The 17,521-nt window shown below is 45.6% G+C and overlaps 1 protein-coding gene across 1 annotated transcript in view; it reads left to right on the top strand.

The window, feature by feature from the left end:
* RABGAP1 (RAB GTPase activating protein 1) overlaps nucleotides 1-17,521 on the top strand; it is a 110,913-nt gene that overhangs the window by 67,195 nt on the left and 26,197 nt on the right. Inside the window, exon 14 of the mRNA XM_038744805.1 lies at nucleotides 15,018-15,131. Coding sequence (XP_038600733.1) covers nucleotides 15,018-15,131 — 114 coding nt within the window. The remainder of the gene's footprint in view (nucleotides 1-15,017; nucleotides 15,132-17,521) is intronic.

The following is a 17,521-nucleotide window of genomic DNA, read 5'->3' as shown; positions in this document are numbered from 1 at the left end:
ATATATCCTCAACATTTTCTTGGAAATTGTATTATTTATTGATTTGGGTGTTGGAGTATAAACATCTCAAATAGTGTTTGGCTTAGTGCAGTTTATCATTAGTACTGGGTGATTCTGAAAAAGCATTATTGTAATTTTGTATTATGAGTAAATATGCTGTGAACATCTAAAGAAATGAGTCCTTTGTTTCAGGCTTGTTAAAATGCATTTTTAAATGGGGATTTTACATTCAGTTCCACTGGGAAGTGTAAATAAAGTGGCAGAAAGTCATTTTATAAATGCTTATGGTATAAAAGTGCTTACTAAATGCCAAGCAATCATTACTGTGTGCAGAGCACTGTAGTAAGCACTTGGAAGAGTACGATATAATGGAATTGGTAGACACGTTCCCTGCCCACAAGGAACTCACAGTTTAGAGGGGGAGACAGACATTAAAATGAATTACGGATAGGTACATAAATACTGAGGGGCTGGGGGTTCAGCAAGGAGGCTGATGCAGTAATTAGGGTGGGATGGAATAAGTGCTTGGATCAATGTGGTAACGGTTTGGGTGGAAAGGATGGATTTTAGCGATGCCGTGAGGGTAGAACTGACAATTTGGTGACAGAATGGTGATCTGTCATATCCAGCGCTTAGAACAGTGCTTTGCATATAGTAAGCGCTTAACAAATACCATTATTATTATTATTATTATTGTTAGACGGGGGAAGGAGTTCCAGGTCAGTACAAGGGATTAGTGGTAAAATAGATGAGATGAGACCGAGGTACAGTGAGTAAATTGGCGTTGGAGGAGCAAAGCTTGTGGGCTAAGTTGTTTCAATCAGTTGTATTTAGTGAGCACTTAACTGTGTGCAAAGCACTGTACTAAGCGCTTGGGAGAGTACAGTATAACAGACTTGGTAGACATGTCCCCTGCCCACAAGGAGCTTCCAGTCCAGAGGGGGGAGACCGATATTAAAATAAAATGCGGCTACTTACATAAGTGCTGTGGGGTCGAGGGTGGGGTGAATAAAGGGTACGAATCCAAGTGAAAGGGTGACCCAGAAGGGCGAAGGTGTAGGGAAATGAGGGCTTAGGGAAGGGTTCTTGGAGGAGATATGATTTTAATAAGGCTTTGAAGATGGGCAGAGTGATCACTTGTCAGATATGAAGGGGGAGAGGCAGGACGTGGGTGAGGAGTTGGCACCAAGCTAGCTGAGAGTGTCGTCGGTATTAAAAGAGTGAAGTGTGTGGACTGGATTGAAGTAGGAAACCCGCGAGGTGAGGTTGCTGGTAGGAAATCAGGAGGGGATAAAGTGATTGCGTGCTTTAAGGCCAATGGTAAGGAGTTTCTGTTTGATGCGGAGGTGGAAGGGGAACCACTGGAGGTTCTTGAGGGGTGGGGAAACATGGACTAAGCGTTTCTGTAGAAGAATGATCTGGGCAGCCGAGTGAAGTAGGGACTGGAGTGGGGAGAGACAGGTGACAGAGATCAGCAAGGCGGCTGATTACTTAATATTCGAGGTAGGATAGGGTAAGTGGTTGGATCAGACTAGTACCAGTTTGGCTGGAGAGAAAAAGGTGGATTTTAGGAACGTTGGGAAGGTAGAACCAACAACAAGATTCGGTGACGCCGTTCTAAGCGCTACAGTAGATCCAAGCTAACCAGGTCGGACACAGTACCGGCCTGCAAGGGGCTCACAGTCTGACTATGGGGGAGAACAATATCGAGTCCCCATTTTACAGAGGAGGAAACGGAGGTACAGAGAAGCCAAGTGCCTGGTCCTGGGTCCCACAGCAGGCAAGTGGCAGAGCCGGGATTAGAATCCAGGTCCTCTGACTCCCAAATCCGGGCTCTTTCGGGAGCTCTTACAGGCACTTCCGTGGCATTCCACCCGACTGTTTGCTGGGGATCTAGTTTAGATTCCTGAAACACTGGTAACGTTTCTGCTGCCTCATAAATTGCCGGTTTCCTAAACAACCCTTTGTGGGCTTTGTGGCTTTTGTTTCCGGTGACTGTTCTTGAGCCTGGCTTTCCTGCTTCTTTGCCTCCCGGACCCAATTGCTTTGTGGAAGGGGGCTTGAGATTGCTGAAGCAGGAGAAGAATGACTGGGCAGTTAGCATTTATGCCTTATCTATACATGATTTGGGACAGTTTGGCCAAACAGCATATAATTTTTCCTGTGGGAAACTTGAGCCCTAAAAGGAAATGAACAGAGCTGAAGGACTGAATATCACAAGGGACTCACTTGTATTTTTAGAATGGCACTAGGATGCCATATTTGGAGTGAAAATATGTAATATCAGCGCATTATTTGATTAAATACCAGATGATCACCCCTCTGAAATTGCCAGCGTGGCTTATTTAATAAGTAATCAAAGCCATTCGTTCAAAGACGTGGTAATGTCGAGGTGAATATGCACACTAAATGATCTGATGCCCTGTATTAGATGAGAAGGATTTTGTGGGGCATTATAACATGTGCCCTCAGTCTTCATGCCTTGAATTTCTTTCATAGGGTTTTGGATTTGTCTTCTGTCCAGAGGCCTTAAATTTATAGTCATTTGGGGGCTTTGTTTTTTTCCAACGAGTATCATACTAAATCTGAACACTGTGGTAAAGAAGTATCAATGGAATACGTAGCCGCCATTCTTCGTCATTTCTCTGCTATGCCAGTGACTGTTTTCCAGTCTAGTCTTTTATGTTTTGTAACTGCCCCTGGCCCCCAGTAGCATCAGCGTACCTCCGAGTCTGTTGCTCTTTACCCAATTAGCCATATTTTCCTTATTTTAAATCACTTGGGGATGAGGTGTGGCATAAACGCTGCTCCCCTAGTGATCCTTGGCAATGATCTTCTGATCCATTTCTTTTCAGGAGTGTCATATGGCCACCAATAATAGTTCTTTAGCTCCCACAATGAAGTAGGCTGTGTCCAGATGATGAGAGTATATGTTAAAGATTGCATCTCAGGATCCTGCAGATGTGCTGACCCCCATGGATCCTCTTGCTGTGGGCAGGAAGCGTGCCTGCCAACTCTGTTATATTGTACATGGTTCCAAGTGCTTAGTACAGCGACCTGTACACAGTTAGCGCTCAGTAAATACCATTGATTTTAGAGCAGCTTCAAAGAAGTTGCTGTCTGTGGTAGATACGGGATGGTAAGCACTTGATGATGGTGCAGATACTACTAATAATAATGATGGTATTTGTGAATTTGCTTACTATGTGCCAAGCACTTTTCTAAGTGCTGGGGTAGATACAAGGTAAACAGGTGTCCCATGTGGGCTCACAGTCTTATTCCCCATTTTACAGATGAGGTAACTGAGGTACAGAGAACTCAAGTGACTCACTCAGAGTCACACAGCTGACAAGTGGCAGAGTCGGGATTAGAACCCACATCCTCTGACTCCCAAGCCTGTGCTCTTTCCGCTAAGGCACGCTATGGCAAGGACCCAGACCTACTCACTTGCTGCACATCAAACCTGCGGGTTTCTGGTCCCATTGTTTTCAAGTCAAATAATATGACGTGGCATTTAGTATGTGCTTGTACTCTGTGCTAAGTGCTCGGGTTGATAGAAGCTAAAGAGATCGAGTCTTAAGAGGGAGAAAGGACAGGTGTTGTGCCCCCACTTTACAGATGAGGAAACTGAGGCCCAAAGAAGTTAGATGACTTGCCCAAGGTCACTGAGCGGGCAAGAGGTGGAGACGGGATTAAAACTCACAGTCCTGTGCTCTTTCTACTAGGCTATGCAGTTTAGACCCATTTTCTAGGTATGGAATCACTGGACTAGTGAACTTAATTGTTCGTTCTTCTCTTTCATTATTTTAAACATGAGAACATCAGACTGACTCCATGCCAAAGGAGGAGCTTATGGTGCCCTGTTGACACTGTCAAGAACTCGCCTTCTACTCTTCACTTTCAGTTGTGACTGAGCGGTGAAGCATGTAAGGTTTATTTTGACCCCGTAGATTCCTGCATTACTACAGCTTAAGGAGATTCCTTATCCCGCCCGCAGCTCCTCTGTATTGGTGCAGTTGACACACTCTGACAATGGCTCGGGTGGGCAGTTAGATAAAGCCTGTGAAATTCCGGGAGAGGGACATCTTGGTATGTGAGCCACTAGCTTTCATTCTGCTCCAAAATGTGTACAGCTGCACCTCATGGAAAGAGCCTGGGCTTTGGAGTCAGAGGTCATGGGTTCCAACCCCGGCTCCACCAACTGCCAGCTGTGTGACTTTGGGCAAGTCGCTTAACTTCTCTGTGCCTCAGTTCCCTCCTCTGTAAAATGGTGATTAAGACTGTGAGCCCCCCGTGGGACAACCTGATCACCTTGTAACCTCCCCAGCGCTTAGAACAGTGCTTTGCACGTAGTAAGCGCTTAATAAATGCCATCATCATTATTATTATTATTTCCACCCCATCCAGGGACAGTGTTATTGGAAGAGTTCGCACGTGGAGACATTACAGGAAAAACAGCTGTTGAGGCTCTCCAGAGCAAAAGCACTGACTTCTCATGGCAGGCCAAGCACTATATACTCACAAATTCTGGCTCCAGAAATGTTCCTGCTCTTAGCTCTGTGGCAATAAACAGTTTTTAAATGCTTGACACCGTGGTTCTGCGACGTTAAATATCCTGAGTTGAAGCCGAGCAACAGTGCCAGGATGGACCATTCTCTAGATTCTTAATAATTTCTCTTCCAAGAATTAAATTCTAAGAGAATGATAAAGATGCCGCCCTGTTCTGGTGTTAGCATTGGGTCAGGGCACCGATTGCCAAATGGATGACTTTGGGAGAAATAGAATTAACAAAACATAGAACCGACTCTTTCATTTAATAGGGCAGGAAAGATTGCTGTAAGATTTCACTGAGCTCGGTCAGGAAAGGTTTCATTAAGATTTCACTGAGCCCTTATCGGATAATATTCACTGAATAGTTTATTATAGTATAATTGTGGATTTGATCAGCGCTTGCTATATGCCAAGCCCTGTACTGATACAAGAGAATCAGGTCGGGCACAGTCTCCCTGTCCCACATGGGGATGGATTGCAGTCCAAGTAGGAGGGAGAACAGGTATTTTTCTCCATTTTACAGATGAGGAAATGGGAGCAGAGAGAAGTTGTGATTTGCCCAGGGTGTTAACAGCAAGCAAGTGGTGGAGCCATGAGTAGAACCCAGTTCCCCTGGTTTGCAGTCTCATGGTCTTTTCCTGGTGAATATAAAATGGTTTTTTGGGTTGGTTTTGTTTTTTGGGGGGTTGTTTTGTGGATAATCCACCTGATTCCAAAATTTTCATTGCAGGTATTAATATTTTTTTTTTGTGGTGCAATTGAACCAGGAATGTTGTTATTGTTGTTTCCCAGGGCATAACAAAACCTCATTAGGGCACAGGGCTGGTGGGAGTTGCGTGGTTTGGCACACATTTTTGGGGGTGGGGATGCGCTTGGGGTTGTCAGGCAGCTTGATGGAGGAATGTGCCTAATGTAGGCACTCAGAGGACTCAGTTCCAGCATCTGGAGGCTTAGGCCACGTGTAGCCCAGTGCTCTGACTAATAGCATCCGTTGCTGGCCAAATTTTGCAAAGCTGTAAAATGTCATGGAGCTTTCAAGTTTTCCCTGTCGATGATGTCACCATCGCACCAACTACTGTCATTTTCCCCAATACCTCACATCATTACATATCTAACTCCCAGCACTTAGTGGTGGGAACTCACGTTTGGCTGGAAAGACCCTAGATGGGTCTTTTTACATGCACAAGTGGTGGTTCACCTTATACCGATTTGCTGTGCGTGACCTTTTCTTCAAAAACTTCCCCCATCCGAGTACTGTATTAATCCATTTTCACAATCCCAGAACAATCACCGCTTAGAGGTAGTTATTGAAACAGTGTGGCACAGTCATCTTGTTTTCCAGTTGAATTTGGGACAGGTTGTTTGAAGCCAATAAACTCGTAGAGGGCTGAGGTTTCTTCTGCGCCCAGCTAGAGCACTGCACTTGAGGATATATTTAAAATTTGTGTCTGCTGAAGGTGTTCAATAGGTGTTTCCTTGTTTGCTACCGAAATATGTTAACATTAAAAAAGAGGGGGTCTGGGGTGGTCTCTGCCGCTCATTAGGAGGAAAATTTTAGAAAAATCAATAATTTTGAACAGCTCATTTGTTTTAAAAAGGTATTTGTAAAAATGTCAGCTCTTAAAATATATACTTGGTTTTAGGCCTGAAAGTAATTATTTTTTCCTGATGTTCCCCCTTCCAACCGAAAAAAAAAAAAAAAGAAAGAAAGAAAGCTCACACACTATTTTATTAAAATTGGAAGCCCTGTTTTTTCGGTTAAGCACATTAAAGGAAATAAGCTTGCGTTCTGTAAAGGCTTATTTTTCATGTAGTAGAGGAGATATGGTGTATCCAGATCTCCCTTCCATTTTCCATTATCTTCATCGTTGCTTTGTCTTAAGCAGTTCTTTCTTTTCTAAACCATACTGTGAACATTCAGTTGGAAATGGCTAGTGGTGACTTGTGTTTTATGGAGCATGATTCACATGTATGAGGTTTCCAAACAATTCTCATTGTTCGCCATAAGCACAGCCGTTCTCGAATATGTTTAATTCCTTTCTCCCTGTTAATTTTGTATGTGTTTCTGCTTGATTTGTCTGTGGGCTTCTTAGAACTGACCCTGGAAAAGCAACTGTAGTAGCCAGCTGTCCCTAAGTCTTAAAGGGAAGCGTAAACACGTGATCCAAGGAAATGCAAGAGCCAGAGTCAGTCAGTTCTTAGCAAAGTGGATGTTCGTTTCCATGATTTGATTTATTGTATTCAAATTGAAGCCATTCTCGTTATAATAATCTTCAAAATTAAAAGTAACTTTCTCGCTGGAGCAGCAAGCTGTTCTGGGAGCTCAGACCCGGCCTATATTGGTTTATTTCTCCTGGCAATCTTCCCGGCCATTTCTTTGTGACTTTCTTTCTCTTCCTGTCATTCTTAGCTTTCTATTTTTCCGTCTGAGTTTACGGAGGGTGTGGGCCCAGAAGGGCTGCCTCCGGTTCCCAGTGCCCTCTAAGCCTGAGAAGTTCCCCGGCGAGCCAATTCTCACAGCAAGGTATAAAAATAGTCAAGAAAAAGGTTACACAATGCTGTCGCAGGAGTTTGTGCTCATGGGCAGCTTTAGAGGCAGTCTTGCTACCCACGGGGTGTGGCAGGGAGGGAAGCATATTGCTAGTGTTACCATTTCCTTATATTTTTCTCCACATAAACTGTTTTCCAGCCATTGAGGTAGAGCGACTTCCAGCGCCCTAAAGTGAGCTTGGCGGCTGTTCTCGTCACACACAGATGTCTGTGGCAACAAGGGAGGGAGGGTACCGTTCCAAAATCTCCACAGCGATGCGAATGAAGCGCATCCTTATTGTCACTGTTGGGCTTGTGGCTTCGAAGGAAAGTCTCCTCTGCTGGCTTTATTTAAAACTGTAGTTGTGATGGCGAAGATGAGTGTGGAGCCATTTTGAGACTCTCTGCCTCTGGTCTTGTGGCAGAAGAAGCGGGAGGGGGCTCAAAGATGAACTGAATGGTTATATTTGTTCTCAGATAGACCCCTGTGAAATGATGCAGTTCTTTCTCTTCTTTGTGCCAATTAAAGTCAATTAAAACTGATTGGTTTCCATTTAGTTGGCCTTGCTTGCTTATTCCCAGGCTGAATGTAGTGTTTTTTGCATCATTAATGTTTACTGTGCTTACAGAAAGTGGAGCCTGGAACCCAAATTTCTGTCTAAAACAGACGTGTTTATTCCCCCCGGCCCCCCCACTCACTGTGAACCTCCTGATAAGCTCAGGACAAAAATTTGAATCTTTGAGAATATGGATTGACATTTGTCTGAAATCTTACTGTGAAAGTATGAATTCTTGCCAGATGATACAACAAATCCACCCCAGAAGTAGTATTGGTGCCCACCTTGTATTTCACCGTGTAGACATTACAGCCATTTGGAATGTGGCTTTTTAACTTAATTTTTTTTATGGTATTTGTTAAAAACTTGCTATATGCCTAACTGGGGTGTCCCTCAAGGTTCAGTTCTGGGTCCCCTTCTTTTCTCCATCAGCACCCACTCCTTTGGAGAACTCATTCACTCCCGTGGCTTCAACTACCACCACTGTGCAGATGATTCCCAAATCTCCATCTCCAGCCCTGATCTCTCTCCCTCTTTGCAGTTTCGCATTTCCTCTGTCCTTCAGGACATCTCTACTCGGATGTCCTCCCATCACCTCAAGCTTAACAAGTCCAAAACAGAACTTTATCTTCCAATCCAAACCGTGTCGTCCACCTGACTTTCCCATCACTGTAGGTGGTACCACCATCCTTCCTATCTCACGAGCCCGTCTCGTTGGGGTTATCCTTGACTCCTCTCTCTCATTCAATCCATCACTAAATCCTGACAGCCCCGCCTTCACAACACTGTTAAAAATCCTCCCTTTCCTCTTCGTCCTAACTGCTACCACGTTAATGCAATCACTTATCCTATCCCATCTGGATTACCGCATCAGCCTCCTTACTGACTTCCCAGCCTCCTGTCTCTCCCCATTCCAGTCCATACTTTACTTGGCCGCCCGGATCGTTTTTCTTCAGAAAATTTTCAGGACATGTTTCCCCACTCCTCAAGAAACTCCAGTGGTTGCCTATAATAATAATAATTAATGGTATTTGTTAAGCACTTACTATGTGCCAAGCACTGTTCTAAGGGCTGGGATAGATACAAGATAATCAGGCTGTCCCACGTGGGGCTCACTTTTAATCCCCATTTTGCAGATAAGGTAACTGAGGCCCAGAGAAGTTAACTGAAGTGCCCAAAGTATCACAGCAGACAAGTGGTGGAGCAGGGATTAGAACCCACGTCCTCTAACTCCTAAGCCCGTGCTCTTTCTACTAAGCCACGCTGCTTCTTTGCCCTCCACATCAAAAACACCTCACCACTCTCTTACTACAGCCCAGCCCACACACTTCGCTCCTCTAATGCTAACTTTTTCACTGTGCCTCAGTCTCCAACTCGCTGCCAGTCCGTCGCCCATGTCCTGCTTCTGGCCTGCAACACCCTCCCTCCTAGTATCTGACAATTACTATAGCTCCACCCCCGCCCCTTCAAAGCCTTACTGAAGACACATCTCCTCCAACAGGCCTTCCCTGACTAACCGCCCCCCCTTTCCTCTTCTCCACGCGAAGCAGCGTGGCTCAGTGGAAGGAGCCCGAGCTTTGGAGTCAGAGGTCATGGGTTCCAATCCCAGCTGTCAGCTGGGTGACTTTGGGCAAGTCACTTAACTTCTCTGGGCCTCAGTTACCTCATCTGTAAAATGGGGATTAAGACTGTGAGCCCCCTGTGGGACAACCTGACTAACTTGTAACCTCCCTAGCGCGTAGAACAGTGCTTTGCACAAAGTAAGCGCTTAATAAATGCCATTATTATTCTTATTATTATTCTCCAACTCCCTTTTGCATCACCCTGACTTGCTCCCTTTGTTCTTTCCCCGTCCCAGCTCCACAGCACTTATGTACATATCTGTAATTTATTTATTTATATTAATGCCTGTCTCTCCCCACTCTAGAGTGTAAGCTCATTGTGGGCAGGAGATGCCTGTTTATGGTTGTATTGTACTCTCCCAAGTGCTTAGTACAGTGCTGTGCGCACAGTAAGCGCTCAATAAATATGATTGAATGAATGCCAGATGCTGTAGCATTGGGGTAGATACAGGCTAATCAGGTTGGACACAGTCCGTGTCCCACATGGGACTCACAGCCTTAATCCCCATTTTTACAGATGAAGTAACTTAAGTCCAGAGAAGGTAAGTGACTTGCTTTAAGTATCCCATTGTGATTTTGGTTTCTGTTCACGGGATTTATCCTAGGCACAAGTGATGTCTTCTCCAGGGTCTGATCTTTAGGGGTCTCGTTGAATGTGATTTGAAGATTTCTCTGATAGTGTCCTGTAGCCACCCCACATCTCATAAGAAAAATGAAAGAACCAGAGGCATTCCTTTATATCCCTTTCAATATGGAATATTTTGTGTGTGAGATAATGCAGTGGACACTGTAGAATATATTTTCACATATTTGAGAAATCATATGGAGTTCATTATAAGTTTTGATTTTTTTAGCAGTGTTCAAATCACAAGGGTGACTTCTGCTTGCTCTCCATCCCTCCTTCACACCGTCTCACTGAAGCTAAGCGCTTAGCACAGTGTTTAAGCTCTTAGTACAGTGCTCAATAAACACGATTGCATGAATGAGTGAATTGAATGAAGACCATGCCAACTATGTCCGTCACCCACTGCAATTCCAGTTACCACTTTGCCATCTCAGGCCACCCGGCCCGGCTATAACCTCACGTTTCCGAGCAATTTTAAAGCTCTTCTCACCTTCCTTCTCCTTCCCTACACTGATTTTCAGAGACTTCAGTATTCATGTGGATGAGCCTGAACCTTTTAGCCGCCCACTTCCCCATCCTCAATTCCACCCTCCTCCAGCTCCATGCCGCCTCACCCACTCAGACGCACAGTGGATCTCATCCGCACGAAGTCACTGCACCCATTTTAGCCTCACCAACTCTCTCACCCCACTTTCTGACAACAGCGTCCTCACCTGCCTTCTCTCCTACACCCCCCCTCCCCACAAAATGGTTCTCTTTCCACACAGAAACCTGATCCCCAGACCCCCTCCTCCTATTCCAGGCCATTTATGACCCGTTTGGACTGCTTTGCAACTCACCCTCTCTTGAGGCAACAAATGTATGACCTCAATGCCGATCTTAACTCCCTCACCCCCTTGTCCTTATATCTGCAATAATGATAATAATAATTGTATTTTACTGCTTACTATGTGTCAAGCACCGTACTAAGCGCCGGGATAGATACAAGAGGAGCGAATCCCATGCTGTAAGTAGGAGAGGGAACAGTTATTGAAGCCCCATTTTGCAGATGCACAGGGGCACAGAGAAGTTAAGCAACTTGCCCGACATCACCCAGCAGGTAAGTGGCAGAGCTGGATTAGAACCCAGGGTCTGTGACCCCCGGCCTGTGCGTTTACCACTAGCAATCCCCAGCCCTGGATCGCCTCCGCCGTACGCTTCCCTTGTTCCTGCCCCTGTATCCCCAGAGGCCTGTTGGTGGAAATCCAGGCCCCAGGTTGACATTGGCCACTTCATTCATTCAGTTGCATTTATTCACTGTCATATTTATTGGGGTCTTCCTGTGTACAGAGCACTGTACTAAGCGCTTGGGAGAGTGCCGCACAACACCCTTACTTGCTAGAACTCTGCCCTCACTTCTGCAGGGCACCACTGACTTCTCCCTCATTGACTCTCATACCCATTGCCACCTGTAGTTATTCCAGATGTCTCAGTCCCTTCTGAAATCCCCAGTACCCACATATTCCTACTACCCCCTTCACGCCTGGTGATCTCCCCAGGCAGGAGTTCCTCAGTCTCCCTCCCACCCCCACATCCATGCTGTCATCTTTCTTGGCCATCTCTCAAGAGGAGATCTCCCTCTGCTTTCAAATCTACCCCTCCACTTTTCCTCCAGCTCCATCCCTCCTCACCTTCGGAAATCACCTGCCCCGACTCTTTTTCCCTCCTCTACTGCACTTCAGGTGCTCAATCTCTAATGGCCCCTTCCCCTCTGTCTTAAAAAAAACCCCATGTCTCCCCTAGCTCTTAACTTCTCTGAATCCAATTACACCCTCCAGCTATTGCCCTATTTTCAAATATTTCTATAGACCTTAAGCTTGTTGTGGGCAGGGAACGTGTTTACCAACTCTGTTATATTGTATTCTCATAAGCATTTAGTACTGTCCTCTGCACGCAGGAAGCTCTCAATAAATCTGTCAAACTAGCTCTCTTCCTCCCTTCAAAGCCCTACTGAGAGCTCACCTTCTCCAGGAGGCCTTCCCAGACTGAGGCCCCCCTTTTCCTTTCCTCCTCCTCCCCTCCCCATCACCCCCACCCCACCTTACTCCCTTCCCCTCCCCACAGCACTTGTGTATGTTTGTACATATTTATTACTCAATTTATTTTATTAATGATGTGTATACCTATTATCTATGTATTCTGATGGTATTGACACCTGTCTACTTGTTTTGCTTTGTTGTCTGTCTCCCCCTCCTAGACTGTGAGCCCGTTGTTGGGTAGGAACCATCTCTATATGTTGCCGATTTGTACTTCCCAAGCGCTTAGTACAGTGCTCTGCACACAGTAAGCGCTCAGTAAATACAAATGAATGAATTGATTTATTGCCCCATCTCCCTCTTCCCGTTCTTGTTCAGATTCCTCAAATAAGTTGTATCCACCTGCTGCCTCCACCTCCTTCCTTCCAACTCCCTTCTTGATCCTCTGTGGTCTGGTTTCCGCTCACTTTACTCCTCTGGGACACCAGTGATCTCCTTCTTGCTAAATCTAAAAGACGCTATCCTAATTCTCCATGCCTTCTTGGCTGCCTTCGACAGCATGAGCCACTCTCTTCTGGAAACACAGCTAGCTAACCTTGGTTTTACTGACAGTGTTTTTGTGGTTCTCCTCTTACCTTTTGGGCCAATCCTCAGTCTCTTCCACCAGCTCTTCTGCCCGCCCACCTTCTAATTTTGGGTGTTCCTCAAGGCTCTTTTCAGGATCCCCTTCTCTCCTTTTATACTTATTTGTATGGAGAGCTCATCTGCTCCCATGGCTTTAACTACCATCGCTTTTATTTGCTGACTTCGAAATCTACCTCACAGTCCTGACCCCTCTCCTTCTTGCATTTCCTCCTGCCTCCAGGGCCTATCTGCGTGGATGTCCCACGAGCACTGAAGCTCAATCTGTCCAAAATTAAACACCTTGTCATCTCCTCTCCCAAATCCTTTCCTTCCCCTAACTTTTTCATCACAGTCACACCACTATCTTCCCCGTCGCTGAAGCCCACACCCTAGCATTATCCTTGATTCCTCCCTATCTTTCAGCCCCCATCTTCAGTCTGTCATCGGATCATGTCGGTTTTTCCAGTACAATGTTTCCTGGGTCTACCCCTTCCTCTTCAGCGAAACAGCGACTGCTTTGGACCAGGAACTTGTCGTATCCCAGCTCAACTACCCTATTACTCTCTTGCTCCCGTTCTCTCCCCTCTCTCCGCTCTATATTTTACCCTGCTGCCCAGATCATTTTTCTGAACCCTTGTTCTACACACTTACTTCCCTTCTTCAAAAACCTTCAGTGGTTCCCCATTCCTCCGTGCGTCAAGCAGAAACTCCTAACCTTTGGCTTGAAGGCACTCCATCAGTTCTCTCCTTTCTCCATATCCACTCTCTTCTCCCACTACACGCCAGCTTGCAGTCTTTATTCTTCAAAGGACAACCTTTCCGTGCCTTGTTCTCATCTCTTCCGCTGTCGACCTCTCACACGCGTTGGGTCCCTTCCTGGAGCTCCTTCCTCCCTTCAAATTTGGCAGGCCTCAGTTCTCCTCATTTTCAAAGCCCTTCTGATGTCACATCTTTTTCAGGAGACCTTTCCCAATTAATTTCTCATCTCCCCTGCTCATATTTCCCCCACTGCCCCGTCAGCACTTCTGCATCACCTAAGCATTTAAGTTCAACCTCTCGAAGCAATTTTGCCTGTCTTACATGCTCCGTTGCTTCATGTATATATCCCCTTTTCCTTCTTTCTCCTGTCTCCAATTTATTTTAATGTTCCGTCTCCCCTGGTAGATTGTAAGGTCCTTGAGGGCAGGGTTCATGTCTACTTATACTTTCCCAAGTGCTTAGTACTCCGCTGCCCAGAGGACAAGTGGGCACTCAATGAATACTATTGATTGAGCTCCAAAACAGTAACTTCTAACACACTGCCCCGAAGATAAATGTAAAAAAAAAGTGCCAACTGACAAAGTCGGTCAATCTTCCTTCCACTTAAGCTAATCAACCTGCAGTGCCCAGAGAGCAACATATAAAATCAAAATTCTTCCTTGCTGGCCTCTTAGAAGTTATTACCGGCCCTGGGGACACGAGCATGTGGCTGACTAGAGTAGGAGGTCAGCTCATATGAATTAGTAGTGAGGGCTCTGGAAATACGTGATAACACACAGTAAGATTACAAATGATGATTGAATACGTCGATTCCCGTGGGTCATCTGTGCAGATGATGAAATATGCAGGTAGTCTGATTTCTGTGCTTCATCCCCTATTGTGTAAATAAATAAAACTAACAGGGGCAAGCCCTGAAACTGCACAAGCTTTGCGCCAATTCTGCTGATGTTTTGATAATGCTTCAGTTAACCTCTGGGGTTGGGGTGAGCGGAGAGGGGGTGCCGCCAGAGATTTTCCCTCATTTGGCTGGAATTGAAATATCACTGAATATTTTTTTCCGCATCCTGCTTGACCGAGTTCCTTCAGCATCCGGCACTCTGGTGCTCCCAGGGAACAGATTGCTCTCTGCCAGCACTCATATTCTCACCCGGTCCCGGGACGGATCCTGGATAAGGGGTTGGCTCTCCCCGCTGGCCTCCCGCTGAGGGTCACTTCAGAGGCAGCTCTGGATACAGCTGGTCCTTGGAGGCCTCTTCGCCGGATGCTGTTGGCCTGCACAGACGGACTGGGTGGGACCTTCGTGGACATGAGCTCCCTGGCAACTCTCCCCTTCCCCAGAGGCTGTTAGGATGGCTTTGTTCCTATGGGAAATCCACTCTGAATAGCCTCTCTTCCCTCATGCAAATAGAAAGGTCACCAGCTGCTCAGTTGCCCACAGCACTTCCTTACTGGAGGAGAAGGGGGGTGGGACATGAAAGGTGAAAAGATGGCCTCACTTTGGTTTTGTCTTTGGGCAGGATTCAGGAGCTGAGCTGGGCACACCCGGTTGTGGGCCTAGTCCTGTGTAGTCAACGTATCCATGTTCTCGCTCTCTGACTGGACCCTAGTTGTCTTCCGCCCCTCTCCCTCTGCGGGACAGACAGTATTGCTCCGGTCGGCCGAAGTGAATTTCTCAAGAGCAAGACTCACCCCTCGATTCTTTCAAATTGTCACTTTCTTTGTGTTTTTTTAACAGGAGTCACCGCAGGACAGTGCCATCACCAGGGATATCAATCGTACATTCCCAGCTCATGACTATTTTAAGGACACAGGAGGAGATGGGCAAGATTCCTTATATAAAATATGCAAGGTATTCAATACTCCAAACACCTTTCTCCGTGGAGGTGGCTTTGCTTCTTCAGATGTCCTTGCAAGACAGGACCTCAAAATAGGGGTTTGATTTTTCTGCAAAACATCGCAAACGAGCGCATGTGATCTCAAGAGTGTGTGAGACTAGATAACAGCAAAAGTGAAGCAGAGAGATTCTTCTTTATTAAAGGAGATTTGGGTTCAGGTACAAATTTCACATTAGTAGTGGCCAATAGGAGGAACACATTTTTAGGCTCAGTGAATTATGCAAGGTATTTAAAAAATAAGAAGTTTCTTGGTGATCTTATTACCTCATTTGACCTGAACGTCTCAAGCTTCCAGCCCCTGGGTTCTACATTTAGAAATATTTTGTGGATGTGTTCTCTCTCTCTTTCTCTCTGCCTCTCTCATGTTTTGTATATGGAGCTCTTCCAACTCCTGGCACATAGAGGACTCCACTTTAGCGGTTGTTTGAAAATGCACAAGAGCGCAGTGCGAGGCATTTGGAAGTTGTTAATGCAAGTCTGGGTGTTTAGTTAGCAGGTCAGCTGATGACATGATCAATGGCTGCAAGCATTTATTTCACTGCACTGCTACATCTAAAAATAAACGAGTTAAAATTACAGCCAGCCAGTTTTAAAGCCAAACAGTGCCTGGCACTTAGTAAGTGCTTAATAAATACCACAATTATTATTATTATGCAACCTATACAGTCAGTTCTCATTGAACGCAAACCTCACGTTAAGGAAAACTCATGTTCCAGTATGCCTGGAGCGTGGCAGTTTTTTTCCTGCATCCCATTGCGTTTTATCCAGACAGATGTATGTGGTGGAAACTGCATTCCCTAATTCCCCAACAGCATTTGATCAGAAATTCGCAATGAAAACTCTGAGAACTGACTACCTGTAGCTGGTTCATCGTGCCCTACCTGTTTATTTGGTCTTAGCATAGTCACCGACCACGTTGCTCTTGTTGATGGATAGCCACTTGCTCCTGCTGCTCTAGAGTCCTTTGTTGAATCTGTTTTGAGCCCCACAACATAAAATCGAGTAGATTGGAAATGGGTACAACAGAACAATTTGGTAGCCAGAGCTCTGGGACGAACTCCGGGTCCCCACCCAGCTTACACTCACTAGAGTTGCCCTTCTCGGGTCACCTTACATATTTTCCTAGGAATGGGTTCTACCAGAGTTCTCAAAGCCCAACTTAGAACAGTATTTTCCCACCTGCTTTGCTGGGGATCCACTCGCCCTTCAAAGCAGCATGGCTCAGTGGAAAGAGCCCAGGCTTTGGAGTCAGAGGTCAAGGGTTCAAATCCCGGCTCCGCCAATTGTCAGCTGTGTGACTTTGGGCAAGTCACTTAACTTCTCTGTGCCTCAGTTACCTCATCTGTAAAATGGGAATGAAGACTGGGAGCCCCCCCGTGGGACAACCTGATCATCTTCATTCATTCATTCAGTCGTATTTATTGAGCACTTACTGTGTGCAGAGCACTGTACTAAGCGCTAGGGAAGTGCAAGTTGGCAACATATAGAGACGGCCCCTACCCAGCAGCGGGCTCACAGTCTGGAAGGGGGAGACAGACGACAAAACAAGTAGACAGGTGTCAAGTCACCAGAATAAATAAAAATAAAGCTAGAGACACATCATTAACAAAATAAATCGAATAGTAAATATGTACAAGTAAAATAGCAATAAATCTGTACAAACATATATACAGGTGCTGTGGGGAGGGGAAGGAGGTAGGGCGGGGGGACGGGGAGGAGGAGAGGAAAAAGGGGGCTCAGCTTGTAACCTCCCCAGCGCTTAGAATAGTGCTTTGCACATAGCAAGTGCTTAATAAATGCCATTATTATTATTATTATTATTATTCATTCATTCAATTGTATTTTTATTGAGCTCTGTATTGTGCAAAGCACTGTACTAAGCACTTGGGAGAGTACAATATAACAATAGACACATTCCATGCCCACCACGAGGTTACAGTCTGGAGGAGCTTATAGTCCCTTCCCCACTTCCCAACCAGAAACCTCTGGACCAAGGGTAGAGCTCAGGGATAAGGGCTCCATTTTGGTACAAGCCCACCTTTAAATCAGTCAATGGTGTTCCTTGATTTATGTATCTATTGGTATTTATTATTAAGGGAAACAGCATGGATTAGTGGAGAAAGCCCACTGAGGGACCTGGGTTCTCATCCTGGCTGTGCCACTTGTCTGCTGGGTGATCTTGGGCAAGTCAGTTAAATTTTCTATGTCTCAGTTCCCTCATCTGTAAAAGGGGTATTAAGACTGTGAGCCCCATATGGCACAGGAATTGCTGTGTCCAACCTGATTAGCTTGTATCTGCCTCAGCGCTTAGTATAGTATCTGGTACATAGTAAGCACTTAACAA

The sequence above is a fragment of the Tachyglossus aculeatus genome, chromosome 4 (genome assembly GCF_015852505.1).
Source record: "Tachyglossus aculeatus isolate mTacAcu1 chromosome 4, mTacAcu1.pri, whole genome shotgun sequence".
Taxonomy (NCBI): Eukaryota; Metazoa; Chordata; class Mammalia; order Monotremata; family Tachyglossidae; genus Tachyglossus; species Tachyglossus aculeatus.
This window is presented reverse-complemented; position numbering and strand designations above follow the sequence as displayed.